Below are 18654 nucleotides of genomic sequence, written 5' to 3'. Positions count from 1 at the left end.
GGGAGGGGTGTGTGTGTTTGTGGCATGCTTACTGCTTGACTGAAGTGCCGGTAAGCCTAGAGGATGCCAGGGCCGCCTGGCTTCTCAGGACAGCTGGCCCGAGGGCAGGTGCCAACGGGCCTCATCTGTGCTGGTCCGTCTCCCAATGGGCCACCCAGCTCCTCTGGACAGCCAGCCTGAGGGTGGACGCCGAAGGGGCCTCGCCTCTGCCATTTCATCTCCTGCCAGGGCCGCTCCGCTCCTCAGGAAAGCAGGGTCTGCAGGCGGGCACCAATGGGCCTCGTCTCTGCCGTTCTGCCTCCTGCCAGGGCAACCTAGCACAGCTGGGTGGGGGTGTCAGGCCTGCCCCAGCAAGGATAGGGGCACCCCAACACCTGTCAGACCTAGCCCAAGCAGCACGGCCAGCCGCAGACCTGTCAGAGGCACCAGGCGGGCCCCTAGCAGAGCTGGTTGGCCCATACAGCTTGAGAGCTTGTGGATAAACCAGTCCACATTGGGGTTATTGCCTTCTGGATTCTGGGCCTTTTCATGCTGGTTGCTTTATGTTTGCGAGTGTTTCTCGGCAATTGCAAGGACTACAATCTTAAAGAGGATATTCACCTGCTCTCGGTTGAGTCCTGGACTTGGAGCTTTAAGAAAAACACCCCAAACCACGAGGGCTGTGCTAAAAATGAGAGCATTGTGATAAAATAGCGAGTTTGCTTTAAACTGCTGTCGATGATCAGTAAGACTAAGTTTTTGTCACGGATATTTTCAGTAAAAGTCAGGGGCAGGTCACAGGAAATAAACAGAAATTCCTGGCAGTCCGTGACCTGTTCCTGACTTTTACTGAAAATATCCCTGACAAAAGGTGTAGGTGGATTCAGCACCCACTGCTGCTGGGGCTCCCGGGTCCCGCACTGATGCAGTGCTTGGAAGCTCTGGAGTCCCCCTGCCCCTGGGGCTGGGCTGCTGCAGGGTCCCCTTGCCTGCAGATACCGCCCCCCGCAACTCCCATTGGCTGTGGCTCCTGGCCAATGGGAGCTGCAAAGCCATGCTCTGGGTGGAGGCAGTGTGCAGAGCTACCTGACCACGCCTCCGCCTAGGAGCTGAGCAAGGGGGATGTCGCGCTTCTGGGGCGCACCCCAGGTAAGCACCGCCCAGAGCTCGTCTCACCCTATCATCCTGTGCCCCAACCCCGACCCACACCAAAAGTGTGCTACTGCTGCTCGGGGGGAGGCGCTGAGCCAGGTAGGGAGTCTGCCGCCACCTACACCCCCTCCCCCAGCACCAACGGGGGTCCCAGGCCACATGCTGCCGCCCGTGCCCCCCAACACCTATGGCATGCCTGGGTAGCCCCCCCAAGTTTTAGTCGGGTATATAGTAAAAGTCATGGACAGGTCACGGGTCATGAATTTTTGTTTACTGCCTGTGACTTTTACTAAAAATACCTGTGACTAAAACGTAGCCTTAGCGATGCCGTAGTATGCCAATAATATCATCGTCTCGTCAATCCCTTGGAGTTGAGGATGATCTCTTCCATGTGTTTTATTTTTTATGGGTCCTTTGGTGACTGAGGCATCAGATCCTTGAGCTACAAACTTGTTGGCAGACATTGCAGGTGATGTTGAAAGGCAGGGTTGGGCCACAATTGCTGCATGACAGTTGTCTGTCCTTCCTTTTCTGGCATTTTTCTGTGACCAGGGCAAGGCCATTTTTCTCAAAAGTGATCGTTCCTTTTCTGGCAAGTCTTTGCTAGTTATCCCTGTGCTGGGCTACTGCCTCCCCGTGTGTCGTATTAATGCTACATATCTTGATGTTTGTCTTGAGGGTGTCTTTGAAACATTTCTTTTGGCCTGTCAGTTTCCTTTCTCTTTTGGTGAGTAGGGTGTACAGCAATTGTTTTGGTAGACGTGCATCAGGAATGCGTACACAGTGCCCGTTCCACCTCAGCTGGTGCTGGATAATCAGGGCCTTGATATTGAAGGTGTTGGCTTCTGTGAGGACACTGACGTTAGTGCGGTGATCCTCCTGCTTTATGTTGAGGATCTTAGAATATCAGGGTTGGAAGGGACCTCAGGAGGTATCTAGTCCAACCCCCTGCTCAAAGCAGGATCGATCCCCAGATTTTTGCCCCAGATCCCTAAATAGCCCTATCAAGGATTGAACTCACAATCCTGGGTTTAGCAGGCCAATGCTCAAACCACTGAGCTATCCCTCCCCCCAATCTTCTGAAGAAGAAATGCCAGCACCGGGACTACGTTTTTTTTTTTAGGTGTTTTCTGTAGATCACCCAAATGTCACATCCGTAGAGGAGAATTGGGATTTCCTCCGCTTTATACACTAAAAGTCTAGTGTGTGTTCTGGTGTCATGGTTGTTTAACACCCGTCAAGATAGGCTGCCGAAGGTTAGGAGCAAAAGGGAAATGAGACAAGCTATAGAGGACAGGGGCATAAGTGTTTGCTAACCACTAGAGCTCATTCCTCTCCATAATGTGGAATTGAACACAGGATTCCTGAGGCTATGGCTACACGATGCAGCTTTTAGCGACACAGCTGTGTCGCTACAGCCGTGCTGCTAAAAGGCATGCAGTGTAGCTGCTGTTTGTCAGCAGAAAAGAGCTCTCCTGCTGACAAAAAACTTCCACCCCCCCACGAGCGGAAGCAGCTTTGTCGACTGGACATAGCTCCTGCTGACAAAGCGCTGTTCACACTTGCGCTTTTCGTCGGAAAAAACTTTTGTCGTTCGGGAGGGGGGGGTGTATGCGATTTTTTTAACACCCCTGAATGACGAAAGTTTGACTGATGAAGTGCCAGTGTAGACATAACATTCCTCTGCTATCTGACTGTGAAACCCACCAGCACAGTGTGTGTCTCATCCTCCTATAGTAGAAGGTCTTCATAGAATCATAGTAATGTATGGCTGTAAGTAACCTTGAGAGGTCTTCTAATCTATCTCCCTGCACTAAGGCAGGACCAAGTAAACCTGGACCATCCCTGACAAGTGTTTGTCCAACCTGTTCTTAAAATCCTCCAATGATGGGGATTCCACAGCCTCCCTTGGAAACCTGTTCCAGTGCTTAACTATCCTTATAGTTTGGAAGTTTTTCCTAATATGTAACCTAAATCGCCCTGGCTGCAAATCAAGCCAATTATTTTTTGTTCTACCGATAAGGGAAATGGAGAACAATTGACCAGCATCATCTTTGTAACAGCCCTTAAGACTATTTCCAGTTCCCGCTCAGTCCTCTTTTCTCAAGCCTAAACATGTCCAGCTTTTTTAACCTTTCCTCAAGGTTAGGTTTTCTAAACATGTTATTTTTCTTGCTCTCCTTTGGTCTCTCTCCATTTTTGTCCACATCTTTCTTAAAGTGTGGCACCCAAAACTGGACACAACATTCCAAGTGGTGCCTCACCAGTGCCAAGTAGAATGGAACAATTACCTCCCGTGTCTTGTATAGGACACTACTGTTAATACACCCCAGAATATTAGTCTTTTTCTCAACTGTATCACATAATTGACTCATGTTCAATTTGTGATCCACTATATGCTCATCCTTTTCTGCAGTTCTGCTGCCTAGCCAGTTATTCCCCCTTTTTGAAGTTGTGCATTTGATTTTTTTCCTTCCTAAGTGTAAGACTTGTCTTCACTGAATTTCATCTGGTTGATTTCAGTCCAATTCTACAATTTATCAAGGTCACTTTGAATTCTTGTCCCATTCTTCAGACCACTTGAAATCCCTTCCAGCTTGGTGTTATCCGCATATTTTATAAGCATACTCTCCACACCATTACTGAGTCATAAATGAAAATATTGAATCTTTCTGAATCCAGGACAGACCCTGTGGGACCAAACTAGATATACCTCCTAGTTTGACAGCAAACCATTGATAATTATTCTTTGAGAATGGTTTTTCAACCTGTTGTGCATCCACCTTATAGTAATTTCCTCCATACCACATTTCCCTAGTTTGCTTATGAGAATATCATGTTAGACTGTCAAGTCTTACCAAAAATCAAGATATGTCTACAGCTTCCCCCTATCTTCTAGGCCAGTAATCCCACCCCTCTTTCCTGCCATCTCAAACATCTCCCCCCATGCCCTGTACTTCTCCACCACCTAATTCCACTCCCAGCAAGCATTCACATGTATAATTTATTTCAAAAACAGCTTGAGTGCCTTCTTCTACAGTTTTCTGCCATACTTAGATTACATCACCCTCTCCCCCCAAAAAAGCCTTTGACAGATTCTAACAACCTGCCTCCTTTTTTTTATTTTCAAGTTTCTGTTCAGGGTTTGATTCAAACTTAAAGTGCCTGTGTGATACTAAGGGTCAACAGCCAGAACATCTTCCTTTGTGCCACACACGTGCTCTGAGGCACAACTGGCTAGCAACCCTCTTGAATGCTAAGACTTCACATGCTTAGTGTAATCTGCTTGGCACGTGAGTAATAGGCATGTGGCTATCTTGAGTGTTACATGCTTTGGCAAATACTATTGAAATATGGTTTTCAATTTTGCTCCCCCACAAGAGTAGTGGGCGAAGATCAGAGCACTGGTTTGATTCCTAGGTCTGTGCAAAAAAAAAAAAAAAAAGGCTGTTTTTCTCAGGGAGCCTGTATCTCAAGAATCTTTTAGCCAAATTACTCCAAATGTGTATCACTAACCCTATCCCACAGCCCCATGAGGCATACTAAGTTTCAAGGCCATCTGAGTAACCATGTGGATTTAGAGTACTTAAAAGAGTCCAGCTTTAACAACAGCTTATGCAACCAATAAAGAAATGCACTGACCATTCTCTGCAAGAGACACCTGGATGTTACTGGACTTCAGATAGAACTATTGGGCAGCCAACCTTCACACAATGGCAGCGAGTGTATTTCTTTAGGTTCTGGACAGCTCCATAGCCTGGCCTATTATGAAAATTCAGCACACAAATGCTGGACACAAACGCATCCTCCTGGTTAGCAAAAAACCCCACCACATTTCATGACCAGATTGTTGATTTACAACTGTCGGAGAAAAACACAGTTCTCACTCTTTTGGTTGGGTACAGCAAAGTCAGATACTTTATTTTCTCAAACAATTGCGTAGAGGGAGAGAGTGCACTAGGACACAGGGTCTCCCCCTCCTAGGCAGGTCTCTCTACAGGTAAACAATTACAGTAAGCATTTATACCTTTTGTTACAGACAATAATAAGCAACAGCTGCATTTTGTTTGTACATAGGTCATCCTGATATCTTATTTTTCTCACTTATTTAGACTCTAGTCTACATTCCATATTATCTACACATGATCTCAACAACTTCTCACACAGTTCTTTCCTACTCGCCTCATACAATCCTCACTTCTACAAATCTCGCGTTATTAGGGTTACAGTTAGCCTGACTCTTGCTAACAAACGGTCATGCATTGCAATCCCCTTCCTGTCATTTCTTTCTTTGCTTCCACACAACCAAGGAAAGTCAACCTCTCTTTAGAAAAATGACTAAAGTGCAAATGCAAAATACAAACAAAACTGATGATTTAAAGTAAGATTTTGTGCATGGTGATTTACAACTCTCTCATTTAAATCAAATCACCCTGATCTGAGCAATTTAAAAATGTTACCTGAACTCAAGGTGGTTTAGGTCTAAAAGAACCTTGCTTTTGTATTAATTTAAATTAGTTCTATTTACCATTCCTAACCTATTTTCATTAACATTGGGGGGGGGGGGGAGGAGGGAGGGAGTGCAAGTAGAACCCAGTTCCATAAAGAAGGTTACCCTGCAAAAGGGGAAATGCGGCCAAGGGGTGGGGGCAGCAGAGTGGCATGGGTGGGAGGGTGGCGGCAGGGGAAGAGGAGGCGACGGAGGGAATGAAGGAGGCAGGCCCTTTCCCTCTAACCCTTCCCAGCTTGGAGAAGAGAAAGGGGGATCTATGTCTCAGGCTGAGAAGAACCAAACAGGATTTGGGAAAATGTTCTTGAAAAGCCTCCCAAGCCAAGTGAAAGGGCAGAAGGGAGGGAATGGACAAAGGACCCAGTGGGTTGATGGGAAGGGTTGACAAAAGGAGCTGGCACCGTTTGATAGTAAGTCCAAACACTCCCACTACACCCCCCTCAGAAACACCCCTCGTCCCTCCACTACACCCCCCTCAGAAACAACCCTAGTCCCGCCAAACACCCTCACTACACCCCCCTCAGAAACACCCCTCGTCCCTCCAAACACCCCAACGACACCCGCTGCCCCAGAACCACACCTGTCCCCACTACACCCCTCTCAGAAAACACCCCTCGTCCCTCCAAACACCCCCACTACTACACCCCCTCAGAAACACCCCTCGTCCCTCCACTACACCCCCCTCAGAAACACCCCTCGTCCCTCCACTACACCCCCCTCAGAAACACCCCTCGTCCCGCCAAACACCCCAACGACACCCGCTGCCCCAGAACCACACCTGTCCCCACTACACCCCTCTCAGAAAACACCCCTGGCCCCCTCCCTTTTCGGTGAACGATCTCGCGAGAGCCCGGTCTCGCGCGCTCTGCGGGGAGGCGCCGGAAGTGGGTGTCTCGGTTTCCCGGCAGCTCCCGGAAGCGGAACGAACCGTCACGGTCACGATGGCGGCGGCGGCGCGCGGGGCTCTGCGGCTTCTGCTGCTGCTGACGCTGATAGCGGCGGCGCTCTGCACCCCCCCGAACTCCACTGAGGGGGTCTCCACTCCGGGTGAGACACCCGCGCTCCCTTCCCCGGGGCCGGGCCCGTTCGCTGCTAGGGCTGGCGGGCGGGCGGGGTCTGTGGAGTGGCGGGGCCGGGGGTTGGTTCTGGGCCTTGTCTCATCCAGGTCTCCAATTGCCTCAGGGTGCGCGCCCTTGATAAACCTCCCATTGACTTCCCTGGCGCGGGGGCCCTGGGTGCGAGGGTGGGGGCGGGAAGGGAGCGGAGCAGAGCAGAGCAGAGTAGAGTAGAGTAGAGTGGGGTGATTGTCCCAGGTGACTGCTGCAAACAGCAGCCATAATCTGTGTGTTTTGTTGGCAGTTCCAGCAACCACAAACTCTCGAGAATCCCACATCAGTCAGGAACCTTTGGGAAAAACACCTGAGAAGAGCCAGGAGAAGAAGGCAACTGACGACAAGAATGCACCCGAGGACCAGGCGAAGAAGGCAACTGACGACAAGAATGCACCCGAGGACCAGGCGAAGAAGGCAACTGACGACAAGAATGCACCCGAGGACCAGGCGAAGAAGGCAACTGACGACAAGAATGCACCCGAGGACCAGGCGAAGAAGGCAACTGACGACAAGAATGCACCCGAGGACCAGGCGAAGAAGGCAACTGACGACAAGAATGCACCCGAGGACCAGGGGATGAAGGCAACTGACGACAAGAATGCACCCGAGGACCAGACGAAGAAGGCACCCGACGAGAATAAGCCACCCGAGGACCAGGCTGCTGAGGGGAAGGCAGGTGGCGGTGGCACTAGTGATGAGGCTCTTGATGAAAATGTGGTCCTCGCTGGTGACGGGAAGATGGATGAAGCTGCTCAACCTGGTGAGGGGAGAGAGGAGAGTGCCCCTGCTGCTCCCCCCAAAGATGAATCAGAGAGTAGCCACTTCTTTGCCTACCTGGTAACCGCAGCCATTATCGTCGCTGCCTTGTACATTGCTTATCACAATAAGCGGAAGGTGAGCTTTTCTGGATGTGGTGTGGGCCCTGTCTGCTTCAGGGCACTATCAGTGCTAGTGGATGGAGAGAGCATTTCCTGGAAGTTAGACCAGGGCGTCACAAGCGGGAAATTAGTGCTTCCTTCTCATACTGCCAGGAAGAATTTTGAATTTTTGATTCTAAATATCAAAGTTTCCGAAGTGTTTTGTTACTCAGGTTCTTCCTTTCCCCGTGTGTGGGTTGGCGCTTCTGGCTGGAGCGGAAGAAAACTTTTCAATATACTGACCTATCTTTGGCTTTTCTGTTGTTTAGACTCTTAATTTGCTGATAAATTCAGTAGGTCAAAAAACACTAACTTGGGGTTTTGTCCAACCCTCAAGTCCTGTTGGAATGAGCAACCCAGGGGAGGGTCTTAAGTCTTTGTGAAAACCATGTGGTCTTAGTCCTGCTGATCATCTCCAGGTGTGGACCTGGGGTGGCAAGGAATGAGAGGAGTAGCAGTTAAGATGCTTTTTCCTGTTGACTGATCCTTTTCTCTTCAGTCTAAATTCCTTTAGATGCTTAGAAGTGGCCAGAAAGGAGGCTGGACTGTTGTTTAATGCATAGTGCTCATAATGTGTTAGGTTGCTTCAGGCTGGCACAAAGACATGGCCTAGACTAGCTGAAGATCATTCTTTACTGAGGTAACCTAGTAGACCTTCCTGAGTGTTATCGTGCCAGCAGCACCTTAATGCACACAGTGCAGCCTCTCTCCTATGTGCACATGACCCAGGCTTTTAAAAGCTTTAATCCTAGTAAGAAAATCCTGTTTGCATTTCCTTATTGTCTGTGCAGAAAGCAGTAACCTTAAATTGAGGAATCTGGTTCAGGGAGCACTTGCTAGGAGAAATGTGGTAAGGAAAGGGGCTCTTCGAGTGTGGACTGGAGATATTGATCCATCAGGGCAGACTGCAGTGTTCTGTATCCAACTTGACGCTCCTGGCCTGGTTCAGAAGGCCACTAGAACCTGGGCTGTGTGGTTGTTTTCGGTTTCTGTTTGACTCAAAGCAAGGAGACACCAGACATGTTACAGTATTTCACTCATGCCTGTGTGACTTGTGTTCACCTTTTTGCATGTTTCTGTAAATCACATTGGGAAGCAGTGTAAGCTGAGCGGGGCAGTAGTGAATAAAGAGGAATTATATGGCAGCGCGGTACTGGCCATATCCCTTAATGTAATAGGCTGGCAGTGTTCTGTGAACTCCGTTGGTTAATAGATGAAGTTGGTCCTCATAGAAGATGCATTATTGTCAGCCTCAATTGTTCAAAAATAACTAGATTGACTTTCAAGTCATTATTTTAAAAAATAAATCTTGGGTTCTTCTTTGCTTTCTGATATGTGGGAACCTTTAGGTTCACGTTTTCAAGCTTTTCACCACAATCATGGCTAGAAAATTACTCTTTCATTTAAAATCAAAGTGTGATGCTCATGTAATATGACTCTACAAGGCGTGGGGGCTTAAAGTAAAACATATCATAAGACTCTGAGAATTGGCAACACTGGGGCACACTGCACCATTGTGTACAGTTTCATCATACCCAGATAAAGAATGTGGGGGAGGCTCTTTGGAGAGTGACAAAACCTCTGGTGTGGGTTAGGCAGTCCTGAATTTGGAAATCTAGGAGCTGCCAATCCTGGATAAAATAGGCTTTGGTCAGGTGAGATGTTTCATTGCTATGAGAGTGGAACACACGAGCAGAACTATCTGTCCCTGAAGTGGGAAAAGAGAATACTTATAATTCTGCATCAGCTCTTTTCAACCACCACAAAATGTGGTAACCTCTCAGGATTTGCTTGCTGATTTATTTCTTCTCCTCTTTCTGTCTCCAAAGATCATTGCTTTTGCTCTGGAAGGAAAACGATCAAAACTACCCCGGCGGCCCAAATCCAATGAATATCAGAGACTGGATCAAAAGGTAAGAGTGAATCGCGTCTTGATATAGCAGCCCATCAGATAGGCAGGGCTTGAAAATGAGCTCAGCTGTCCTTTGCCAGTAGCCAGGAAGATTGGGGAGTGGGTGCAGCACTGCCTACTGTTGCTTTGTGCTGCGCCAGCTGAGAAGCATGTGCAGCAGCTGGACTCCACCAAGCCAGGGCAAGTCATGAAGCTGATGGGAAGCCAGCTTTGATGAGAAGGTTTTTAGTAATGGCCCTGCCCTTAGTCTGATAAGTCTTTGTTCTGCCCATTTAAATTCTCTTTTGTTTTCAACATGCTGTCCCTGAAAAGGGAAGTATTTGTGCTGATGGTTGGGCTTGTGGTCCCTACGGCAAAGAGCCTGATTTCTCAGCTGATGTAAATCAGCAGTCTACACCAACTGAGGATCTGGCCCACAGAATCCTGGAGGCTGATGGGGATCAGCAGGCAGGAGCTGCTAAGTCTTGCTGTGAAGCCATTGTCATAACCTTTTCCAGTAGATGGAAGTGCACTGAAACCTAGTTAGTAGGTCCTCATCAATTCAGCGCTCCCTCAGTTTTGCCCCCCAGCCTCACTTCTGATCCTCAGGTTCTTCACCTCCTCCCAGGCTGGGGAGGGGGGTCTTCAGTTCCCTCTCCCCCTTGCAAGCTGGGGGGGAAGCTCCGAGGGCTTTCTACCTCCCTCCCCCTTCCCTGGCCATATGCTGCAGGGAGTGGGAAGAAGCAGAAGAGCCGTCCCCGTCCACAGAAGGGGAGTGGGAAGGAAAGAATGGAACTTCCCTAAGCACCTGAGTTCATTCTGCTCCCTCTGTCCCCCTCCCCTCCTGTTAGAAGAGGGGAGGGGAAGAGAGGTGAGAGAGAGAGAGCACTCTGCTTTTGGGAACCACTGCCCTAGATCTGGGGAAATTTAGCACTTCACTGAACGTCGCTTACCCTTGTATCGTCAAATATGAAGCGTGTATAATGAGTCAGGTGCAGAAAAAAGGAAAAGCAGAGAAAAACTGCAGAACAAGAAGCAGCGGGAAGAACTTTAGAATGTTTGGATGGAAACCAGGGAGTGGGGAAGGAGAGAGAGACTGTAATCCCCCAGGTCCTGGCCTAGATGAAGTGGAGGAGGAGGATGAACATGAGCCTTCTCATTTTTCTGTTGAAAACATTCGTTCAAGTGCAGGGCCTGTAAAACAGGATGACATAGATACACTTGTGCTTCATAACTGGAAGATTAAAAATCCATCCAGAAAGGGATACCAAAGGAAAACAGTTTCCTGATATACTTCTCTCCTGCACCCTTCCTAATGGAGAAAAAGTGAGACATGACTGGATAGCAGTGACACAGCATGCTGTTCGTTGCATTCCATGTCTACTGTTCCCCCGGATGCAACAACTCAAGGGCGTTCTTCCAGGCTTAGCCATGCTAACTGGGTAGACTGCAGATCGCAGCTGGCACCAGCTGTATAAGTGAATCCCTGTCCATGAAAAAACAGCGTCATGCAGAACAAGCTATGTGAAATGGATGGACACAAGAAGAAGATTGAAAGGTGATAAAACCATCCACTTGTTATTGGAGACAAATTTTGGAAATAAAAAAGAAAAGTGGAAGGACATTCTGAAACGTATTTTAGATGTTGTGTTGTTCTTGGAGAACAAGGATTAGCTTTCTGTGGCACAAGTTGCAAGCTTGGTGATAAATCCAATGGCAATTTCTTGGGTATTATTGAGTTGTTAGCCAAGTATGACCAGTTTTTGGTCCATGTGAAGAAGGCACAGGCGCAACATCAGAGAGTTCAAGTATCCTACTTACCACCTGAGACCCAAAAGGAATATATTCAAGAATGCACAGGGCAAGTCATGAAAACAATCCTAGGGTAAGGTTAAAGAGGTCAAGTACTTTTCCGTAATTTCCAGTGTAACTCCAGACACCTCACATGAGGAACAAACAACACTGTTGATCAGATATGTTAATCAAATACCTGTTGGTAACTTTGTGATTCAGGAATGTTTTTTGTGCTTCAGATTTTACCAAGAAGACTGGTGAGGAAATAGCAGAAATGATTCACGACAATACAGTCAAACATAGATTAGATTTCCAGGTCTGTTGTGGACAAGCTTTTGATAATGGTGCTAATATGGCAGGAAATACTCCTGAGCTTAGGCAGTGCTTCAACAGACTCCTCAGGCATTTTTTCCCCCAATGTGCATCGCCTAGGCCAGTGGTTGTCAACCAGGTCTTCCAGGAGGTACAATATCACTTCGGGTTTTGGCAGCCAGGCTCAATTCAGAGAATTCGTTCAATGCCGCCTTAAGTCTTTCAGGTTCTTGGCACACATGCAGCCCACTGTGTACCAGACATTGAATGGAGTGAATCAAACATTTTTCTTCAAAATTTCAGATCGCTGTGGACTTGCACGGAATATTGTAGAATGACTGAAGACATCCAAAGAACATAATACAATAATGACTCCACTGAACCAGCACCTACCAAGTTCAGTTTACGCCAGTGGGTCTCAACTTTCCAGACTACTGTACCTCCTTCAGGAGTCTGATTTGTCTTCTTGTAGCCTTAAGTTTCTCTTCACTTTACTAGTCCAGTGATATTGCTGGACTAGTAAAATACATGTCAACATTTAAATGTGTTCTACTTGCCTCAGTTTGGCTGAAAATTCTACGCCCCATCAATGAATGGAACCTGCTTCTTCAGCACCGAGATGCTACACTTGATGTTGAAAGATAACATCAAGGGCATCTCACTGAATTGGCACAATTATGAGAAAAATGAAACAATTTATGTTGACTGTGTGCGTGTTGCAGCTAACCTTGGCATCGATCCTCCAGGGGAAACACACCCTTCCAAAAACAGAGGTGATGACTCAGGTGATCAAGACAAGCTTGGAAAGGACTATCCTTGAGACAGTGTTTTCTTTTGCATTGTAGACTCTGTCATAGGTGGCCTCAAAGTGGTTTGCTGCACTCAGCTGAATCTGTCAAAAAATTGAATTTCTGTGGACCTTTCTTGAAAAGGTTGAAGTTGCTCTCAATGACTTTCTGACTCTTTATTCTACTTCTACCTCTGGTGATATAAAAGAGGAATTAATGTTTCTCAAATGCATTTATAAGGAAAACATTGGCCCAAATACTGTCACCACTTGGTTTATTAAATAAGTTGCATGAAGTCTCTGCAGAACCTTTTCCCCAACTTGATGGTTACACTTTGTATATTTTGCTTCACACCAGCCTCTGTGGCCAGTGCAGGAAGTGTGCTCAAACACATGAGGAAGTACCAACATGCAGCTATAGTTCAGTCTCGAATTAATGGCTTAGCAGCTCTTGCATTTGAAAGTGCTCTGGCAAGATCGGTCAGTTTCAGTTATTCATTTGCTATAAAAAATAAGGAAGAAAAGCACTGTTATAAGTTGAAAATCTTAATCATACAGAAACTGTTTATTCTAGCTTCTTTACTGCATTCTTTATTATCATAGACTGACGTGTTCTCTTTGCGGCTATGCAGCTTGTACTTCAGTCTTATATTGTCTCTTGGTCTCCACTTCCACTTCACTTGTTCTCTGCTTCTCCTCCTGTCCCTCTGTATCATGCACTCTCCTTTTCCCATGCCCTTGTTCCATATGTGAGTCTTTTTTTCACTGGTATCCTTTGTCCCCATGTGTCCTCCCAAGCCCCTGGTGCATGTGTCGGCCTATGTCTTTTGTTCCATTCCCATCTATGCTGCAGCACTTTATAGTCCCCTTCTGTCTGTCCCAGAGTATCCTTAATCTGAGGCCAGGAAGTACAGCTCCAAATCCCCTTCCCCCATCATGCCCCTCTTGGACTCTTGCCCCCCCTCATTTTCCTCTAGTCTCCTACTCATGCCTCCCTGCCTCTGGCTCAGGCCAGCAGCTGCTGGGGAAAACCCTGGTTGGAAACCGGTGAGTTCATAAACAATGCCCTGTATGAACTTTGTACCTAGTAATCCCATCTCTAGCCCCCACCAGAATACTCCGAGTCTCAGCAGGGAGGCTGATGGGGGAGCTGCAGGAGGAAGGCGGCAAGCTGGAGACTTCACTCAAAGGGGCCCTGCTCCTTCACTCCTGTCTCTTCAAACGGCTTCCCCTTTCTTGCTGGTTCACTCTCCCCAGCAATTTCCCTTCCCCTCAGCAGCTTCCTGGCAAGCCAAGGCCTGGCTCCCTTCCTGGAATTGGAAGCAGCAGGTGGCAGATTTGATTCAGCTCCAATCCCATTTTTCATAGCTGCCAGCCGCCACTCCCTGGCAAGCAGCGCTCAGATCTTTGTCCCTGGGGCTATTTGCTATCTGGTCACCCTATTCAGACCCCACACAGGTTTTTCTTGTGGTCACCAGTTCAGCATAGCTTCAGCTCAGAACAAGCACTCAGTGAGCCACTCAGTTATCCAGTCTCGGCCTCTGAAGAGTATTTCCTAGCAAATCCACTTCAAATGTATTGTCCCAAAAGGTCCTTTGATGTTCCTAATATTTCCCAGGGATTTCATCAAGCACATTTCTTAGAGAAGTTACATACAGTTTCACACTAACACGTGAACAATTGCATTTTTAACACAATGAACTCCTAAAATACTTAATTCAATAAAGTTGAACTTAATTCCTTAAGATTGTCCAGGATATTGGCATATCTGCCACACTAATAAATTCCTTACTAGGTTCCAATCATTTACACTGGTGTAAGCCCATTGAGTGCCTCAGTGCTGCACACATCACGAGGGTGTAATTTGGCTTGTTGAATCTTTATTACTGGTGAGGATGCGCAGGAAGGAAATCACCCAGGTTGAATCTGCTGGGCTGCCAGTTAGAAAAGCCATCTCTTTATTTGAAACTGAATCAGAGAGCGGAGAAATCCAGAGCCCCATGGTGCCATTTTTACAGTAACTTTTCAGAATAGTGTGTGCGGAAAAGCAGCTCTGACAAACGATTGAAAACTCTCTCCTTTTTGTCTTCAGATCTAAATTATCCCCAGAAATTCCTCCACGCTGCTGACTTGGGTAAGGACTGCTGAAAATGAAGATACAAGGAAGTCCTGTGATTCCCAGCAGAACAGCTCTGAATCCCTCCAGGTCTTGGAGTGTGGGAAGAAGAGAAGTGCTTTTAGTTTTGCACCTGCACTTTGGTAACACTGACTCTTCAGTCTCTAAATATTTCCCCCCCTTCCCAGCTGCCTGATGATGAGTTAGTTTCCAGCTCTGGTCTCTTGCTTCCATACTGTGATGTCAGGGAAGACCCAACAAGTGGCAGAATTTTTTTGTGCCCAAACTATATGGATTTTACCTTCTGCTGTATTGACACACAGGTCTCTGTTTAGGAGAGACCTGCCTGCTGAATGAGCCTTCTGATTCTCTTCGTCTAGATTCGTGGAGCAGTCTTTATAACCAGCATGGTTGGTCTTGTAGCTGACATATGAACATTATCCCCTTCTGTCCATTGTATTTGGACTCTAAAGTTCACAGCATGTTTGTTTGCACTAGTTCAGAAATGTTTTTTGCCAAGGACTCTTATTTGATCAGTTGTTTGTTCTCTGTGATGAAGACAATGGTGGAAGTTAACATCTGATTGTCTCTTAATGCACATCTTTGGAAATGTGGGTGGAATCAGCAATCCCTGGCCCTTTGAATTTTGCTTGTCCACCTTAAATGAGCTAACGGACTTGCCGATGGTTTGTTTTTCCTGATGTCACACCCAGAGTTCAGGTGATTGCACTAACGATGATGAAATATTTAGAGAGTGGATGCTGTGAAAGAATGCAAGGAGTGTGTATGAAGCTCTGTGCCAAGCCTCCATGGCAAAATCTTAATGAACTTTGCCTCTGTAAACCTTGCTACCTCCCCCATAGAACTGTCACAGGAACATGGCAATGTTCAGGTGGAAGAAAACAGTGTCACCACATGTAGTTCATACCCCCTTCCCACAGGTCTGTTCTTCAACCCCTAAATTTCCAACATAGCCTATTTTCTTCAGTACTGAATGGACCCTCCTGCTGATAGAGGTCAGATCAATTGTACTTGCATAAGTTGAACCTACAAGTGACAATTCCCACTTCGTCTGGGAGGTCCATTTTCTTTATCCTTTGTCAAAGTGCGGAGAGTATTTGAGAGTGGAGATAGGGCAAGGATAGCTGGTGACTTGGTGCATTGGACAGATGATGGCAGCATTTCATGCCTGAGTCGCGTAGCAGCAGTATGGCTCCCTTACGCAGACAGCTGTGAAACAGATGTCTTTACAAGGCATTGTATTTGCACAATGTGGAGAGCTGTGCAATATGGGCTCTGGCCTATGTCATTCATTCCTCAAACTGGGAGTGCTGTTATGCCATCGTGCACGGCAGCTCCCCCACAGAGCCCAGGAGAGAGGCTTGTTGGGCTAGTGCAGAAATATTTCCTCCCAAGTAGATGGCAGATTGAAAATATACAGAAAGGGATTTGTTCGGTGTAACAGAATATCTTCCTGCAGAGTCGTCTACAAGATGTCCCCTCTCCTCTTCCTTTGACCTTGGCCTTCCTCAGCTCTGAGTTGTGCTTTTATTTAGTTGAACGTTCTTATAACCAGCCACACCATGCAGAGCTGTTACCTCAGTGGTGTTGTGGAACTGTTAGATTCCTTGTCTGCTTAAACCAAGGGCTGGTGCATACTGATATTGCTTATATTTCTGATATAAGGCCTGGAAAAAGTATCGAATGAGGCCCACTATGTATTCCTGTCTCTATTTTCATAGTTATATTCCACAAGGCCTTTATGGTTGAGACTAGGAATGTTTGGGAAATCTGTATATGGTGGCTGGCTGGCTGGCTTGTTCTTTTATCTTTTATTTTCTTTATTTCTCGGTTCTGAGTTTTACAGAAAAATTGCTGTGACACACAACTGCATAGGAGGAAACTTAGAATACATATTGAAGCCTGGATGTGAAAAGCTACAGCCTCATTTTCAATGCACTTGTCAGCCGATTGAGGCACAGGGAAGAATCTTTCCTCCATCTTGGGCAAATTGCTATTTAGTAGTTGGGTTACTTCTCTTAGCATGTTCCAAAAATGGTTGATGAGGCAAACCTTCCCCGGTCTCTTCCTCCTTGGTGTTTACAGCATTCGGTGACCTGCAGTAACACTACTAGACTGCAGTAATACTTAAGACTGCATCTGGGCTAAGAAATCTCCACATTTGGACATTAAAGCCATGGCTGATATTTTCAGAGTTTCGTTTTCCACAGAGGAGGGAGAGGGATGTGTATGCAGAACTTAACTTATTTAAAAAAGAAAACCAAAGCAACTTACTTTTACTGAAAGACATTAGCTGAAGTATGTGCGTGTGTGTGTTTGATGGGGGGGGGGGGAATCATATATTTGTTTAAATCTATTTGGAAGCTGCCCCTGAGAAAGATGACTTTTCTGGACTCTGATATGGGAGATCCTCACAGAGCCATTTTTGGGAGGTGGGGGGAGCATCCTGCTCTCAGGAGGAAAAAAAGGTCCTGGAATGTAACCTCTGAAGGAAATGCACCTTCTCAAAGGCAGGGAACTTGTGTGCAACATAACTGTGCTATTTATTTCAAAGACAACATATAACATGTTTCAGGAAGCCTGTGATGCTGTGTTCTATGGCCTGTTTATTTAAGGGGTGCAGAATTTGAGGCTGTGATTTCACATGTTTTTATGATAGAGACAAAAACTTGAAGACATGATAAATGTTGCAATTCTTAGCCACACCTGCCTGCTTTCCTGGGAATTTCTGTTTTTATTTTTTGCCTGCTTTGTCCCCCTTTGAATCAGAAAAAAATTTGGAAGGATTTGTACCAAACCTGTTTGTTTTGTCACGGAATCTGGAGGCCTCCTTACTTCAGCCTCTTCAACTGACCGTTTTATTTTAATCTGAAAATCTTTCTGCTTTGTTTTGGAAATGCCACCTCATAAAGGTTCCTGCAGGCATGGACTAATGAGGAGCCATGGCCCTGTGAGAGCCAGGGCCCTTCTGTCTATGTACTGTTAGCAGTACAGTCTAGAATGTGCAGAGAGAACTAAGATACAGGGATAGTTCCTACGCTTCTGTCAGACTAACAAGAATGTCCATAGCTTGTGTGTAGGAGCATTTTCCAGTTTGCCATGTGTCTGGCATGTGTGCTGGCTCAACAGAAATGCATAGCACACAATAAGTGCAAATTCCACAGGGTAGTAAAGACACCACATGTGGCCAGGAACAATCGGTATTTATAGGACAGCTCTTAACCTGGATCTCTGCAGCTACTGTGCTGTTCATACCCATAGAACAGCTCTTCAAATGTGGTGCAGCTCTGTACATTTCCAAGCTATTGGTGAAGGATTCAAACGTAGTCCCCTCCTGATAGCCTCTCAATTTGAGTGCATACTATTTCTAATGACAGTTGCTGTAATTCTCGAATTGTACGAAATCTCTGAGAATGATCTCCATGTTTCATTGATTTCTGTGGTATTAAACTTTATGTAAGATATTCTACAAGTCTCAAACAGGGAAAGGTACGAATAAGTTTCTGCTCTGTTCATAGATGGCACAAACTTCAGACTAACAGAGTCTGCTGGATACATTTCTTACCAAATGTCATTACTCTACTAGGCCAGCTATGTTCCCAGGCTGACTTCATGAGTTGTTTGGTTTCTACTGCGGTAAAATGAGACTCGCTTTGAAGAATCAGAATTTTCTAACCCTTTGTACTTTTCTGTGTGGTGAAGTCAATAAATGGACACAATAAAGAAATGTAATTTCACCCTTCTATTTACTGCCTGCCTCAGTTAAAACCTCAGAAGAACAACGCAGGTTGGGTTATTGTATTGTCTGAATACTAGGCTAGATCTGATCCCCGTAAAGGCAGTTGGATTCCCCATCTGCCTCCTGCCTGTAACAGACCAGATGTTGGTTGTGAACTCTTTATTAAGGTGGTTTAATTTATTGCATTCTCCTAGCACTGTGGAAAATCACTATTGTCTTGCTGATCCCAACCACCTGCTGAGTTGAAAATAAAACCCAGTCCAACAAATTCTCATGATCTAACTCCCACATTCCAGTCTTTCACCCTCTTGGGCTGCTTAACCA

At 46.4% G+C, this 18654-nt stretch overlaps 1 protein-coding gene across 2 annotated transcripts; it reads left to right on the top strand.

Annotated features, from left to right (window-relative positions):
• Positions 1-6564: 6564 nt before the first annotated feature.
• Positions 6565-18336, top strand: TGOLN2 (trans-golgi network protein 2). 2 transcript variants are annotated; one of them, XM_054017535.1, is made up of 4 exons: positions 6565-6688; positions 7001-7647; positions 9500-9583; positions 14547-18336. In XM_054017535.1, exons 1-4 carry the CDS (start codon positions 6583-6585, stop codon positions 14550-14552), a joined length of 843 nt encoding a protein of 280 aa, XP_053873510.1. In that variant the 5' UTR covers positions 6565-6582; the 3' UTR covers positions 14553-18336. The 2 variants fall into 2 exon arrangements, with proteins under 2 accessions (XP_053873510.1, XP_053873509.1); XM_054017534.1 differs by lacking the exon at positions 14547-18336 and adding an exon at positions 11971-12750.
• Positions 18337-18654: the final 318 nt, after the last annotated feature.

The sequence above is a fragment of the Malaclemys terrapin genome, chromosome 2 (genome assembly GCF_027887155.1).
Source record: "Malaclemys terrapin pileata isolate rMalTer1 chromosome 2, rMalTer1.hap1, whole genome shotgun sequence".
NCBI lineage: Eukaryota > Metazoa > Chordata > Testudines > Emydidae > Malaclemys > Malaclemys terrapin.
The sequence above is the reverse complement of the archived record's forward strand: the minus strand, read 5'-3'. Positions and strand labels throughout refer to the sequence as shown.